Consider the following 17,178-nt stretch of genomic DNA (forward strand, 5'->3'; position numbering starts at 1 on the left):
CAGACAAAAAGATGATTAGTTTTAGTTTGTTTTTTTATGTGAGATTCAAGTTTCTCTTATTGTTGGGATGAGACATCCTGTGTCACACTAAAACAGTCTAAAAATTCAAGCCAAGCACATCCAGCAGATTTACCAATTACACTGATTTTGTTTCACGTTTTTATGTCAGTACTTGCTCGCTTCACAGAAGATTTAGAACCAGCGGTAAAAATTGTAGCAGTGGTTTCGGTAAATGATGCTGTACTAGCCGGTAAAATGTAAAATCCCTTTAAAAAATCATCATATCCAGTGAACTTTCCACATTTTTCTCACCCTGAAACCACAAACTTCAATCTTGTTTTTGTTGGGATGTTTTACAAAGCCGTCACACTGTAACATAATTGTGAAAGGTGCGTGTTTTCAAAATGTTTTATAAATGAAAATCAAATCACGGCGTCCTGTGTATTTAACCTCTTGAGCCAATACTCTGAAGAAACTTTCTGTTCAGCTGCCAGAACGTGTCGACTATCCTTTCTCAGCTACAGACTGACATTATTTCAGCTTCTAACGCATCTTCTTCCAGAATATCCCTGTATTTATCCAATTCCCTATTATCTCTGGCTGTCTTCCCTATGGTATGATACTGCCACCACCGTGCGCCACAGTGGTGATGGTGTGACTTGTCTACTCTTCGTGGGTCCTCGTGAATGGCATTTATTGAACTCCACTTTCTGATTAGGTGTCTCCAGTTGCACAAAATTTTACTTGGTGGTAAAAAAATAAAAGGGGCTGGACATCAACACTTTTCCAGGTATTACGTTAAAAATGAGTTGATCTGACCTTGTTGCTAAAATCTGGGTATGCTTTAGATTTGCTGTTCATACAGAGCATCCATCTATTTTCTTTACACCCTTGTCCCTTAGTACGGTCGGGAGGGTTGCTGGTGCCTATCTCCAGCTAACGTTCCGGGCGAGAGGCGGGGTCACTCTGGGCAGGTTGCCAGTCTGTTGCAGGGCAACACAGAGACACACAGGACACACAACTATGCACACCTAGGGAGAATTTTAGACAGACCAATTAACCTGACGGTCATGTTTTTGGACTGTGGGAGGAAACCAGAGTACCCGGAGAAAACCCACGCGTGCACAGGGAGAACATGCAAACTCTATGCAGAAAGACCGGGAATCGAACCCAGGACCTTCTTGCTGCAAGGCAACAGCTCTACCAACTGTGCCATTGTGCAGCCTCTCATACAAAGCAATCAAATCCAATAAAAAAAAAAATCTTTAGTGATAAACAGTCTTCCATACATTTTGCATGTGTTTTCTGTCACTTTCAGATGATCCAGACCCAGAGGGACAGGGATTCTGCCAGGCTGGTTTCAGTGTGGACTTCACTAAGGTAAAAACAGGCAGGATGCATCACAAGTTTTCATCGGTACGATGACCTGGATTATCAAATTGAAGTCCTTCAGAGATTTATAGACAATGAGGCAGCTCTCTCCCCTGGAGAAGCCCCGCCTCCCAAAGTGACCCACTGCCTCTTAACATGCACTTAACATGCACACATTCTTTCACTGTAAAATCAGTGTGAACCTTGACCTCTGCCTCATGGTCCAACTATACCCTCCTGTACAGGAAGCTGTCATTCTCTGCAGGATGTCAATAGGCATGACAGCAGAAAACATGTGTCGCACACACACACACACGCACGCACACACACACACACACACACACACTCTGTTTGCAAAAAGATGTGCAGATTACTTCATAAATTATGGCAAACTGACACTTTTATCATTGCAGGAGGGAAGGCTTGTACTAGGAGGACCTGGAAGCTTTTACTGGCAAGGTAACTAAATCAGCAGTGTTGAAGTGATAGAGAATGATCGGTATGAGATCTAGCAGTGAAGCCCAAATATGCACACTGATGCACTTACTGAATCTTTTCTTTAAAAGGTTTGAAATGGTTTCTCTCTCACTGCCGCCTTTTTTCCCGCTTTTTCCTCCCTTGCTCCTTTGCTTAATGCCTCTCCCTGGCTGCGGTCGAACAGGAAGTGGGTGTTTAGGTGCTGTAATGAGCTGATCGGGGGTGAAATGGAGTGTGGAGGAGCTGCCCCTCTGCTCAGAGATGTAACACAGGGTGGTTAGGGAAAGCCTCAGAGAAAGGGGAATAAAATAGGAGGAGAGAGAGTAAGCTAGAAACGAGCTTTACTGTGGTTGTGACAGATACATGGTTCTTCAGAGAGAAAGATGAGAAGTTAGGGAGTGTTCAGCTAGTTAGACCGATGAGAAAAAAGACATGCATGGTTGACTAAAGCGGAGGGATAAAGTGTCTTAATAGGTCTAGCTGGAGTGTGACAGAGAAGCCGTTGGAGTGTGTCTGTACTCCTCCAGCTCCAGGTGCTTGAAGGTGTTTAGGAATGTGTGTGGCAGCCAGAAATAGAAAAGATGTGCACCTGTTTCTTAGGAACATGGAGACCGTTATTGATCACTCGCACACACTCCTTTCTGTGTTCTTTGCTATCAAATCCCAAAACGTACTGCTGATTCTTTGGAGCTGGAGATGTACCAGACTTACAGTTTTCTAGCTTGATTTACAGTGTTGTTAAAACTCGCTTACTGATACCAAATTTGGGCATTTTTTTCTCTATCAGATTAATATTAATAAAAAAAAATTCTCTGTTATTAAATGAACTGGATATTTTACACGACATTCTAAAACAGCAGCAGGTCACAGTACTTTCTCTCTCTTTCTGGTATTGGACTGGTGTTAGTACAAACAACGTTGAATTGGAATATAAAAACTTGATTATAAGCTGCTTATAAGCTCTTTACAATTTTATCTGTGTCATTTTTTGCCTCGGAGCTCAAAACTGCAGCATAATAAGAAGAAATTAATATATTGTTTGGAGAAATTTACAAAAAAGTATCACCTCATGGTATGAGTAAAACCATCACCGTTTTAGGGAATCACAGCAAACAGAAACATTATTTGTTCTGCTTAATTCAACTGTAATCATGATATCAAAAGCATGTGTTGTTATTTTGGTACATATATTTAAACAGAAGTATAGAATATACACCTTATAAATTTAGTAGTAGTTTTCAATTGAGCATTGTGAAAATGATCAAACCCCCTTTTGTAGCTTTACCATTAAACTAAACTGATATGATTTGGTTAATTCAGACTACATGCTCTAGTATCTATCCTTTAAAAAGCAGATATATTGTGAAAGGTGTAAGTATATTTTTATTTATGTCCTTCTTGATAAATAAAATATTCAAATGCATTATCAAAATCACCCAAATCAATGAAGTATTTTTACAGATGGTGAGTATATGTAAACTTCTTACATGCGCTGTCGTATTAATGCTGTCGCTGCTGCCAGATGTTAAATAATGAATGGTCCGACATGCAAGACCCGTATTACACACGCAACATAAAAAGCTTAATGGATGGTTCCCTCTCTGTCTGCAGCGTAGCAAGGCAGGCTGCCTCCTGTTAAAACACTTCCTACAAATGTTTATAAAAGCACTCAGCCCGGATTTTTATGGCCTCTAATATACACTGATTATCTTTAGCCTTCGGCCTGATTCATCATAAAATAAGACTTAACATACAACCTTGTTATCGCCAGGTATGAAGAACGTCTCAAATCAGCAGCAGTGACTCATGCATCTGTGTTAACAGTTTGTCTCATTAATCTGAGGGAGGTTTAATATTGACTGGACGTGTTGGCTTGAGAGATAAACTCAAAGCACGGTGGGAGAGGAACGGGTGGAGGGGGGTTAAGAGGGCACGTTTTCCTTCCCAGCAGTTCACTCGCACATAAAGGAGGATTTATGGAAGGTGGAGGACGACCACAGATAAAATCATTTGTTTGTTTAACCTCTTGTTGAACAGGAGAAGAAGGGTGTTGGTTGAGTGTGCGCCTATCATTTATAATCCTCTCTGCAGAGAGAAGTGGAGGATTTGTGATTTTTTACTTTTTATTTTATTTTTTTTCCCAGAGAAACATTGGGGTATATGTTTTTTCTGCTCTTGCTTTACCAGAAATGTGTTACTTTTACTCTGGGAATGGCTCACATGGAGCGGGCAGCCTAGCCAAACTTTAGCAGCGGTGCTCCCCTACTAAGCTCCCATGTGGTTAAAAGCGCTGTCCATGAGCAGATGTCTCAAGGACTCTCTCTTCTTTCTGTTTGTTTTTTTTTTCTCCAACAAGCTTGTGTGTGTTTATGTGTGTGTGTGAGTGCAGGTCAGGTGATGACAGCGGGGATAGCAGAGATACTGAATGGCTACTCTTTAAAGGCGGTCCTGAGACGAGTTCCAGGAGAGAAACAAACCGGAGCTGCTGAAGACACAAATGACGACAGTTACCTCGGTAACGCTCAGGAACGCACTCGTGCATGAATCATAAGCTTAATGATAACCGGCCTAATTATCAAGAATTAACAACATCATATACCAAAACCATTATTTTTTTTAAGATTAACTTTGTGTATCTCTTCAGGTTACTCTGTGGCAGTGGGAGAGTTTACAGGAGACTCAGAACAAGGTGAGTAGACTTGTAACCAACTGCAGAGAAAACTTGATCAGAATTTCTAGGAATTATTAGCAATCAATGATTTTTCAACATAACACAGTGGACAGTTTCTTCTTTCCACCGGCTAAAAATCAAATTTTATCTTGCCACAATGTATGGAGAGCAAAGAAAGGGCAATCATCTCTAAAGATCAATGATGGTATTGAGACATCTCAGTCAGCATAACAGCAGATAGACTCTGGATTGTTCTACATGCATGACAGTAAAAAGCTTTTTCTGTCCTACCATCACAAACATAATCCACGTGCGGGTGTGTTAAGTTCTTCTGGGACTTCAGCTGTAACCACTGGCAAACTGGACTTAGGCTGAGAACTGGATAACTAACATTCCTGGTGTGTTTGTCTTGAAATAAGTGGAAACGTGTCTCATACAATTAAATACAGAAAATGAATCGTGGGACCACCTTTGAGTCCTTGTTTGAGTTCATGGCATTGTAAATGCTTTGAAATGTCAGGTAAAATCTATGGATAAACAAAAAAATCAGTCTTCAGCGTCTTCTTCGACAGGATAAATCAACCTTCTTCCAAGACCTGAACCTAAATCCTGGAGAAAACATGTGGAATGAGCTAAATGGAGTAGAATATAAGCAATGAGCCAGAACTCATGATGTTCTGGAGTGATTGTGCAAAAATAAAAAGATCCCTCTCTTTCTGTAAGCTTAAATTTTGTGAAATGTTGAAAGAGAAGCATCTATTTGCAAAAGAAAGTTTCACAGCATGTCTATGTCACAAAGTTTGTCGATTTTAAAAAAAATAAATAAATCTACCAGAATTGCCATTAATTGAGGAGATGAGTGAGAGAAGATTTTACACAATAAAATGCTTAATACAGTGATGGATAAAGAGTGGACGATGCTGTCTTTGCTCAGAAGCAGTAACAAGCGGTTGTCTCAAATGATCTGGGTCATGACCTAGGAGGGACAGGACTTTAGGAACCCCTGATAAAGGGATTTCCTGTCCACCGTTCTGACTGATTAAGATGATTGCTGACAGACTTCACAAACCTTTTCAGGTCAAGAGCTGATCCTGGCTTTCGTCTGGAGGTGATGAAATATGGGATGCAAAGAGATGCAGGCACGCACAAAAACAACAAAAAAAGAGAGGTCTCGTTTCTGTGCTTAGAGGCACAATCAGAGGAGTCCTCCAGGAAGAGACACGTGGTTTTTTAGGTATGAGTTTCAGTCTGGGAAATCTATTGTTTGGAAGTGTTGGCTTAAAAGCAAACATTATCTGGCTCCAATCTTACCAAGACATTATTCCACAGAAGTTACATGATTTCCTGTGTTTGTTTGGCTCCAGCTAGAACACAAACATGGATTTTATGTTGGTATGGATGTGTGAAGTAGTTTCTAGGAGAGCAAACTGTTTTTTTAAACCTAAACTAGTATGTTGATGAAATGTTACACAGATGCACCAATACTTAAAGTAGATGTTTAGTATCTTACAGCTTAAACAACAAAGAACATTTAATTTTTTTTATTGAGATCTCATTCTGAGTTTGAACTTCTTAGCAATCTAAAATGTAAAAAGGCTTTACCGAGCCTTGCAAAAGTGTTCGGATTCCTTCAAGCTTTTTTACGCTGTCACTCTGCAACCACAAATTGAAGTGCTATTTATTTAGGTTTTTCCATGAAGTAGGTAACTGAAGTGGAAGAAGAGAGACAGATGGTGAAAATATTTTTTTACAAACAAAAAAAGTGGGAGGTACGTTTGTACTTTGCCCTCCTGAGTAAATACAATGTAGAAGCAACCTTTCCCTGCAATTAGTCTTTTGGGGGTACGTGTCTACTAGTTTCGTACATCTGGAAATTACACGTTTGCAGCTTCTAAAAGGTTTTTGTGGTGGAAGGCCTGTCACAGGTTTGTTTTTGTCAGTGTTCTGCTCAATCCTTCCTCCTACCATCTCTGACCAGCTTTCCTCTCCCATGCTGAAGTAAAGCATTCTCTCAGCATGATTCTGGCAATTTCACATTTTACAGTAGGGATGGTGTGTTCAGGGTGATGGGCTCTGTGTTTCACCTGAGTTATAGATCTCTGCTGCTTCTTCAGAGTTACCTTTAAAGCTGTCAGGTTTAAATGGACAGCAGGTATGCAGTTGTACTTTACTGTTTATATTTTAGATGATTGGCAGAGGCATTTTATAATTATATAATTATATTTAGATTAATGAGAGTTTCTATGTAGGCTGATTGGACAGGATTTTATTTGAGGGTTTCAGAGTGGAGGGGAGTGATATATGTGATATATTTCAGTCTTCCATTTGCAAAACCTTTGAAAACTGTATAGTTCTTCTTGTGCATAATGAGTTTATTATTATTTTTTCTGTGCATTGAAGTCTGTGGTTGTACAGTGACAAAATGTGAGAAAGTTCCTGGGCTATAAATATTTTTTCAAAGCTCTGTACGTAGGAATGTGCAAGCTGTTTCGCTTTTCTTCTTTCAACCATTTCGGTTTCAACTTAAAGTTCTAAAGTTCATTTCATAGTTTTTTTTCTGCAGTCCAAATAAAAAGCACAAGGAATTTCAGCACAAAAGCAGCTCTTTTTTCTTACTAAAGACAAATCAGACAGAACACCACAATCATGATATTTTTCCACACAATTTATAGCTTTCTCTTCAAAGAGCATCACCACACAGCCTGTCAAAATTTTTAAGAGAGTTCACTCCCCATTTTCTCAGCCATCTTTACCAATCAGCATTCAGTGGAAACTCTGTGGGACAGCTCCGCATTTGCATGCCCTCATACCAACCCTGCAGAGCCTCTGAACACCCTCAAGCACAACACATGTCACGGAGTCTTAAAGTGAGTCTAAAGAGGCAACACATGCTCACTGATGCGCTGTGTTGTGGTACAAAGCCCCTTGTGGTCGTGTTCTTTAAACCACTGTCAGACTGGAGAACTGGTTGTAACTGGAGGTTCAGAGCAAAGATGGAGTGGGGAATTAGTCTGGCGGTCGAGTCTGCTGGGTTCAGACCCACGAGGCAGGAAGTCGGGGCTCTATCTGCTCTCTCTGGGTGGGACCCTCTGATCATCATCACAAGTTCAGAGCGCTGCACTCATCAATCACCGTTAGGGAAGAGTCTGAGTGTCCAGTCGGGGGGGGTTTGGCTGTGGGGCCGATGGGAGGGCGGCGGCCTCCCAGATAACGTTTTATCGGGATGTTTTCATTATCTGTGCATCATTTTCACACAAATTTAAATACGTCTTTATTCTCCTAGAGCTTATCACTGGAGTCCCAAGAGGAGCACAAAACTTTGGATATGTGAGTATGGACAGCAGAATGCTTTGTGCCCAATAATTCAGTTGGTAAAATGTTATTCAAATCAGATTGTTCACAGTTCACAAATGTCAAACCGTCGTTTTTACACCAAACTAAAACACTCAAACGTATTGATCTTGTGCATTAGTAGTTATTCAGAACCCATATAAATACATACAGTTTTATAGTTGCAGGGAATCGTTTGTTTGAAATTGTATTCATGCGATTGAGTTTTAATTTACTTATTTATATTGTAGCCCCAAATATGTTATTTGATTTTTTTGAAATGAAAGTAAATGGAAGCAAATGTTAAAAATCATTCAGCTATATTCAGTTTTCTGTAGCTGCTTTAGGGGACTGGTTACTCATAAAGTGAATTTTCCATGTGTTTTAATAATGGATTCTTCTGACATTTTGTCATAAGTCATTGTCCTGTTGGGACGGCAAAGGCTGCCTGTTGACTTTGTGTTCTTTCCCTTTGTGCTTTTTACCCTGACTAACCTGAGAGAAGAGAAAAAAAATCTAATATATTCTCATTAGTATTCATTAGAATGCAGTTTAATTAATCTATTTCTATTTTATATCCCCGTTGCAGAAGGCACAGTTTAAAATACATAAATAATGCAAAGTGTGTATAATTGCAATGACAAATAACTTTAATGCAATGTTTGGTCTGCTTTTATATTTCATGTGTGGTACATACGTGGTCTCCATAGCAATAATGTAGATTCATCTAAAGAGAACAAAACAATTCAAATTGGAACTTGTATTTCTAGATTTATTACACACAGTAATATATTTAAATGTTTTATTTTTGTTCATTTTGACATTTATGGCTCACAGATAACGAAATTTGGTATCTTAGAAAATTCCATTATTACATAAAACTAACGAAAAAATGACTTTAATACATTAATGCCTACTGGAGAGTTTGTCCCTGTAGTCTAGGTCAAGGCTGATGGAGCGGAGCGTGAATGAGATCATCCATTGGTTCGGCTGAATGATCTTAAAGACGCCCCAGTTGTTTCAATGGCAGCCTTCAGTTCATCTATACTGCTGGCGATGGATGGTGTTTCTCATCTTTCTGGAAAATACCCTATAGATTGTCTGTGACGGTTTAGTTCAGGCCAGCTTGTTGACCCATCAGGCACAGTGATACCATCACTCTTCTGGTGGTACCGTGAGCAGTGTGCCAAGTCCTGCTGGGAACTGAAATCAGTATCTCCGTTGTTAGCTGTGTTGGCTTTGAACTTAAAAACAAAATGGACCAACACCAGCAGGTGACATGACTCCCATGTTATCCTTGGACCTCAAACAGCTTGGATTCTGTGCTTCTCCACAATTCCACCGAAGCTTGGGATCTTGATTTCCAAATGAAACGCAAACTTTACTTTCAACAGAAAGGAGGACTTTGGACCACAGAGCAACAGTACAGTCATTTTCTCCATCGTTCAGGTAAAACTTTCCTGCTATTTCTTGTCTAGGAGGGGCCTTTCACCAGTTGTGGCACATGACCTGGGTACATCTATGTGTGGTGGCTTTGAGGTTCTCCTGAAGTCTTTTGAACGGACTGTGCTTGACAGTCCTTTCAACCTGCATTAGCACATTTTCCCTCCACACCTTTTCCTTCCACTCAACTTTCCATTACTATGCTTGGACACAAGACTCTGCCAAAAGCTTGTAGTTAACCTTCTTTGATGCCCTCTACTTTCCTCACTATTTCTCTCTAGACAATAACATAACCATAAACAGAGAACTTTTAATTTCCAAACAATACTTTTTTTTATTGGTCTCTGTAACATCCTTTTTTAGTGAGAAAATGAATTTTGGATTTTAATAATATTCCCAAAGTTACAAATATAAAAGCTTAAAATAATTGACTGTCTCTCAATTGAATCTTTTTGGGGTTTTAAATAGAATTATTGAAATAAATGACTTGTTCAATGATATTCAAATTTATTGTGAAGCACACAAACGTGAAGACTGAACTTAGTAGAAACATGGCAAGGGCTTCCGAAAAACTGACTGCATTTGGCACTCAAGAGTTTGGCACAAAATACTGACAGTTTAGACACATTTGAATAAAAACACTGTTGTCACATCTATTTTAATATCAATATATTTCCATGAAATGATGTTTGTCCAAATGATTTTAAGTCCTGAGTGTTGTTATGTGTTAAATGGCTACACCGGCTCTGTTTGTGCATCTTCAGTTTACAATATGTGTTTTCTTATGGGAACGTGTCCCCAGGGCTGACTGTGTCAATCCTCCTTAATGACATAGAGCTTCCGCTTTATTTAGAGGGCACTGACCCCACCTGACCCTCCTAACCCTGCTCTACACACACACACTCACAACCCCTTGACCTGCACTGCAACCGCAGGCCTCACCGCAAACAGAATGCCAGAACAATCTGTCCAGTACAAACATTTCTCCCTGTGCTCACACACAGCAGAGGCGGCTGTGTGTGAGCAGGTAAGCCGCGTTAGAGGCTTGCTGGCTCTGGAACGGCTGTCGGGCCCGATCAGGTTTCCTCTGTGACCAATCCAACAATTGAGACCAAAGGGAAGTTAATTTTCAAGCTATTGATCCGGTGTTTGTGTTTACGCACGATCATCTGTCCGTAAATTTCCGTAAGTCTGCCCTTCTTTAGTTCATTTCTGGGAGATCAGTGATTGAGTTAACATGCATCCTCCAGCACACACGTGTGTGTGTGTGTGTGTGTGCGTGTGTGTGTGTGCGTGTGTGTGTGTGTGCGTGTGCGTAGCCTCTGGCTGTCTCCATGTGGTTGTTATTTTAGTTCTTATGAAGGAATTCTTAGCCTCCCCTTTCTGTCTTTCCCTGAAACTGGGGTTAGGATGGGGGTAGTAGAGAGACATGGGGGCAAGGAGAGGGGGTATTGCACAAAGAGAGGGGGAGCAGGGAGAAGAAACTTTCAGTTTTATAGAAGCTCTTTTATTACTTTTCTTGAATTAATGTCTGTCATGTGGTTTGTATGTTTGATCCTGAGGGGCAATGATGCTAAAGTCTGGTGCTTTTATGAGTCAAGTCATTTTTTTTATATAACATCAATTCACTGCAAATATCTCTTGCTGACCATTTTACAAGAAAAGCTGGTCCAGTTCATAAACAGAAATATACGACAGGTCAATTAGAGCTGCGCAATAAATTCAATGCCAGTCTTCATCAGTGTTAGCAATTTCAAAACCGCAAATCCTGTTTGAATGGTGACTCTTATATTCCTATTTGGACAGCTTCAAGCTGTGCTTGTTTTTCACTTTATGGTTTTAGTGACTAAAGATACTGAAACTCTCAAAGTTTGGAGGAGACATCATGTTATGGTACAGAAAGAAAAACTACATGTTAATTATAAACATTGTCATCAAAATGGTCAGTTGTGGCATTGAAGTGATACATTTTCCTAATATTATGCAGCTCTAGTATAAATCCAAAACATTATAAACACACGTTCAAATTCAATCACATACATCCCAGATCTAATAAATATAACACGATGCAGTCAAATACATTTTACAATGACAATTCATGAAAAGTTGCAGTCATTGACTCTGCAGCAATTCCTCATCTTCCTCACAGTGGTCAGTTGGTTGCATCAAGTCATTAGCTTTGCAGCGATATCTGATCCCATGCAAGCATCACAGATTCTCACCGTTATGTCTGTTTGTTTCAGGTAGCAATGATCAACTCCACTAATCTCACCTTCATCCAGAACTTCACAGGAGAACAGGTGGGATCACCATCATCACCACATCCCCAGACCCAAGAACCTGTTATCCTTTTCCTAAAATGTAATTATTATAGGATTTTGGTTAAAAACTAAATATTTGTTTCCTTCTTCGTCTCTCAGATGGCCTCCTATTTTGGCTACTCGGTGGCTGTCACTGACTTGAACGGCGACGAGTAAGCAGAGAATTTCTTTTGTCATTTGAAACAAAGGTAATTTCACCGCCGTCCTCGCCTCTGTTCTTGAAACCATTTGATGTTTGTCCACCTAGCACGGATGATATCCTGGTTGGAGCTCCCCTCTACATGGAGAGGGAGATGGAGAGCAAACCCAGAGAGGTGGGAAGGGTGTATCTTTACCTGCAGCTGGCTCCGCTCAGGTTCTCTGAACCCATTGTTCTCAGTGGTACCTACACTTTTGGACGTTTTGGGACCGCAATAGCACCGCTGGGGGATGTCAACCAGGATGGATATAACGGTATGCAGAAAATATGCTTTCTGATGATGAAAAAAATAAGAGATTAAAAAAAAAAAAAACAGGAATCCTATGAATATTTTTCATGTGTTGCTGCTACACATCTCTATGTGCGGTTTACGTTTTGCGGCGGTCTTCATAACGAGCACCAGGTTTTTTTTCTGTGATCTTGTGACTGTCTGCCTGTTCGTTCTCTGACTGAGGAAATCCTGTCAGGCTCCTTAAATCCTTTCAGCCAATCAGGAAGTGCGGCGATGAAAGGTTCTGCGTGTGCGAACCTTGCTTCATCGTGTGACGACTGCGTTGAAGGCACATATGTTGTGTGTATCGGGGGCTATTTTTACCTCACCAGATGTGGCCTGAGATGGAATCATCTGGGATTTTCTTTTTTTGTGCTGCAGCCCAGAGTTCATTCCTCTTAGAAGTGTTTGTTTTATTCTCACGTTAATTAGACAATGACTGACACGCACAAAGCCTGGAGCCCAAACGCTAAAACCTGTGGATTGTGCCATTAAAGATGAATGAAGGGAGGTACATCTGGCCCTTGTATGACATCAGTCCTACTGATTTGTTTTTAATTTACCCATGGGCAGCATGTGTTAAAGTGCATACCGTTCCTTTAAATCCCATTAACCAGCAGATCAATAACTGAGGGATCAATACTGACACTTTTCCTTGCTACAAACATAAATCACATCTGCTGCCTGTCAGTCTGGGACACCAGGAGGATTTCTGGGAAACAGTTCAGATATGTGCAGGATTGTATAGTTCAGAATTATGGAGTCAACCTGGCAGATTAGTGATTTAGAATTTCTGAAATGTTTTTGTTTTTTCTTACTATTGTTAGACTACTGTGTTCATGTACAGTGCTTTTTCAAAAAAGTATTCATTTTCAGATTTTACCACCTTACAATTTCATCAGGGTTCGTCTTTATTTTATCAGTCCGCAATTTAAATTCTGTATATATCCAGATGTTCGGTAACGGCATCAGAGGTTTGTTAGAGAACATTAGTGAACAAACACCATCCTGAAGACCAAAGGGACACAGCAGAGAAGTCAGGAATAAAGATATTGAGAGGTTAAGAGCAGGGTAAAGTTATAAAACAATGTTTCAAGCTTTGGACATCTCACAGAGTCTGTTCAACTCAAAGAGATAGAGAATGGCACAACTTAAGAGATCTGCAGCTCAGGTGAAAGACTTATTTAAAAAGTGAACTATTTATCTGGCCAAGACGATGGCCATTGTTGAAAGAGAGACATAAAAAGTCATGAGAAGGACACAGCAAAACATGTGGCAAAATGTTCTCCAGTCAGATAAGACCAACATTTAACTCTTTCAAATACATATGAAGTGCCATGTGTGGAAGAAAGTGAACTATTCTTCCTACTTTGAGACATAGAAGTAGCATCGACATGCTGAAAGGGAAGCTTTTCTTAAGCAAGGATGGGGAAGCTGGTCACAGATGATGGATGTAATTAAATAAAAGGCAATACTGGGAGAAAATCTATTAGTTGTGAATTTGATTCTAGCTTCCTGTGTGAACATGTGCTCATTTGTGAGTATGTGACTAGAAAATACATATATAAATTCAATTTGACCATTTATAGTCAAAATACTTGAGACTGTGGCAGGAGTTTGCATCCATAGTTGGACATTTAATACTAAGCAACTGAAGTGGCACGGTGTAGAGCATAGCATATTCATATGTTACAATGGCCTAATCAAAGTCTAGACCTAAATCCAACAGATAATATCTAGCAAGACTGAAGTAAAATTGCAGTTCACTAACTTCATCCAATCTGACTGACCTTAAACTGTCTATCACACAAGATCACAATAAAATACATTGGATCTTATGATCGTAATAAGACAAAATGTACCGAAAGTTCAGAGGGTCACGTGTTCTTTTGCGAGGCACCGTTAAACCTGTCCTCTGATTTGACCATGATCGCAGACATTCTTTGTGTGATGACACTGATCTCCCACAGCAACCCCAAAATTCTTCTGGAAAACAGAACCATACCCGTTCTCTGTCATATTTAACGATATTTTTCCCTCCCAAGTGTCAGCTGGTAAGCCCTTACAATTTAGCTAATGTAATTTGCCATGTGGCTCCGCTTGTTTATAATTTTCATCCGACAACACCAGCTTTTCCTGTCACCATCGGGTACAGTATATCAGCCTGTTTCAGTCTGTGAGTAAGAGTCTCCTATAGTTTTGGTTTCAGTGATCGCAGTGGGTGTTCTGCTGGATTGTCTGCATTGTGTGGGACGCTGTTGAGCAATACCAATGAGTGACTTTCACATTATTTGAAGACTTTTTTTTAAAAGGAGCTTATTATTTTTGTACAGCTATTCAATTATGTACACAATGGCTCACATAGACATGCAGACACAGAACACATGAACACACATAGGTTCATTTATACACTTGCATACACACATGGTTGCATTTATCCTCTCTCTACCCCACAATCTGCTTCATGTGGAACCAGTTGTTTAGGCTACGAGAGAGGGGGTCCAGAGACAAACAGGATGTCTAGAGGGATTTTGGACAGTTACAGTACTGATGAGTATTAAAATGTAGGACAGTGCAAAAGAATGGACGCTAACAAGTTAAAGAATATATCCCAAAATCTGCTTGTATCTTTAAAAAAAATGCATTTTTATCTGAAACAGGTGTTTTTTTTTTTATTTTTTCAACAATCAACATTTGGACAGTATTTAATTTTCCTTGTTTTAGATAACATCACAGTAATATAACAGTGATGTAAATACTTTAGAGTTAAAGAACAAGACTATCATCTTTACTTTGACTTTTAAGTTCAGGTTAGCTAAAGAATTTATCTTTCTTCAATATGTAGGCCTTCTATATTGTGGGCTCAAATTTATATTAAAATTAAACCTGCTTTATCTGAAGCGTTGGGTATTTCTGCATACACGCATGTCTCGGTGCAAGTTGAATATGTGACTCCAGGTAAATTTCGCTGACTCATACATCCATTTTGTACCAACACTCCATTTATAGCATGTAAAACATTTTATGGATCACGTTCTTAGATGTAGAGTACATGACAGTGTACCGGTTTATATTTCTGTTTTTTTTTATTTTTTATTATTAATTCTGGACAGAAAGTTATTGAATCTCATGTAAAAAGTTTCTTTTTTTGCAATTTAAAAAAAAACCCACAGATAAAAACACATAAGAATTAAAACAAACTAACTAGAAGTAGAATGAAAAGAGACAAGACAAAAATATTACAACGTCAGTCTGTATGTAAATGCCAAAGAATAAAAAATGAGTTTTAAGGAGTGATTTGAAGTGTTCAAGACTAAGAGCAAATCTAATGTTGAAGTTATTCAATTAGGAGCCGTGACAGCAAATACAATACCTGGTCATTTTGTGATCATTTTGACAGCATTATATTTTCTTACAGAAGACTGTAAGTAAATTGCTGAAAAGTACTTTAACTTATCTGTTGTCAAAGCAGGTAGGAAACATCCACCCAGTCAGTACAGACAAATCTATGACGGGTAAATAAAACAAAGTGATAAAGTTTTGAGGCAAATAAAACATACTCCTGAGCTCAAAAATCAAAAACAACCCACTGAAATCTACAGCCAAAGACAAAAAGATCATCATATCTTCAAGATAGACATATTATAAACATTTCAAGAATGTAAATTCCAGCATTTGTTAGATAAAACGCCCATCCATTCCAGCAGCAGCACTCTCTAGACAAGAAAATAAGATCAGTCTGTGCCTGTGCTATGGAAAGGCAAAAGTATGCAGATCACTGGAATCGGAACGTGAACTGAAGCAACATCATCTGTAGAACATGTGTAGGCTTTGTGCCACATAGCATGCTTCGCTTTCCATGGCAAGGGGTCACTATTGCTATTTAACGATTTCGGGGGGGACGGTAGGCTGAATCCTGCAGCTCACAGCTTATAGTGAGCTCAGATTGAGCCAAGTGCAGAACATTTTGACTGGCGACTGCTTCACAGCTCAGCCTGACCCGAAGCATGCTGTGAAAGCGAAGCTGTGGTTTTTGAAGGTGAAGATGCGTCAATAAATCACCACGTTGGATTGCAGTCTGTCTGCTGAGAGGAAGAGAAAAAGACTAAGACACACAGAAACTAAGAGCTGAAACCATGAAATAAAGGCTTGGCACTGCTTCACAAAGGGAAATGGATTTTGTTTATGGCTCCAGAGAGTCGCTACTGACAATAACTTAGAACTCGGCGTTCGAGATGAACATTTAATTATTGAATTTGAATTTCTTTCTAAAGCCATCCCTCAAATTTTTTTGGGAAGCCTCTTAAGAATCCATTAGAGTTAAATCTTGTTGAATGTGTTTAAAGTTGAGAAAGCTGCATTTTAAAGCCATGTCAATTTATAACCATTTGGATATCAAACATTTATTTCTCTGTGTACAAATATCACAGACTTTCCCTGAAGTTTATGTTGAATACTGAAATCAACTGTTACAGCTGTGGCACAGAAATTTAACAGACTGGCTGAGACTTGTTTCTTTTTAATATTTGGTGTCCTTACCAACTTTGCGTAGAAGTCGGAAAGTTCAGTTTTGATCAGAGCATCTTTTCCCACCTGCTTGCTGGTGTCTCTGCCTTGGTTCGTAGCAAACTTGAAAACAGCACCTTCTTCTGACTATCGCTCAACACCAACTTTCTTTTTCACAAATCTCTACAAAGGCCGTCTTTGTGGAGGGCACGAATAGTTCTCCTGTCAACGGGTTCTGCTGCCTGAGCTGAGGATTTCTCCATCTCCACTAGAGCTACATTTCCTTTTTGTTCAATAACAACCCTCTAAGATCTTGACCGGACAGCTGTGTTTACACAGAGATTAAATTACACCCAGGTGGACCCTGTGAGTAATATTAGGTGTAAGTATAATAGGTGACTTCAGAAGGAATTTGGTTGCACTGAATTGTTTTAAGGAATATGAAAATAATTGGGGCTATAATTTGCAGATTTTTGTAATAATTTTGAAAAAAAAAATTCTACTTCCACTCATCAGTTACGCTCATAAGAAGATAGCAAATCAGCCTCTGGTCAGATGCGAAAGGTCAGAGCAAAGAATTTAATAACAT

The 17,178-nt window shown here is 39.4% G+C and overlaps 1 protein-coding gene across 2 annotated transcripts in view; it reads left to right on the forward strand.

The window, feature by feature from the left end:
- itga8 (integrin, alpha 8) overlaps nt 1–17,178 on the forward strand; it is a 53,216-nt gene that overhangs the window by 8,133 nt on the left and 27,905 nt on the right. For both annotated transcript variants that reach the window (XM_081597624.1, XM_081597625.1), the window contains 8 exons: nt 1,319–1,380; nt 1,785–1,830; nt 4,238–4,363; nt 4,493–4,537; nt 7,803–7,846; nt 11,536–11,592; nt 11,713–11,765; nt 11,861–12,066. In XM_081597624.1, coding sequence (XP_081453750.1) covers nt 1,319–1,380; nt 1,785–1,830; nt 4,238–4,363; nt 4,493–4,537; nt 7,803–7,846; nt 11,536–11,592; nt 11,713–11,765; nt 11,861–12,066 — 639 coding nt within the window. The remainder of the gene's footprint in view (nt 1–1,318; nt 1,381–1,784; nt 1,831–4,237; nt 4,364–4,492; nt 4,538–7,802; nt 7,847–11,535; nt 11,593–11,712; nt 11,766–11,860; nt 12,067–17,178) is intronic.

This window comes from Poecilia reticulata, chromosome 16, assembly GCF_904066995.2.
Source record: "Poecilia reticulata chromosome 16, P_reticulata-male-v2, whole genome shotgun sequence".
Taxonomy (NCBI): domain Eukaryota; kingdom Metazoa; phylum Chordata; class Actinopteri; order Cyprinodontiformes; family Poeciliidae; genus Poecilia; species Poecilia reticulata.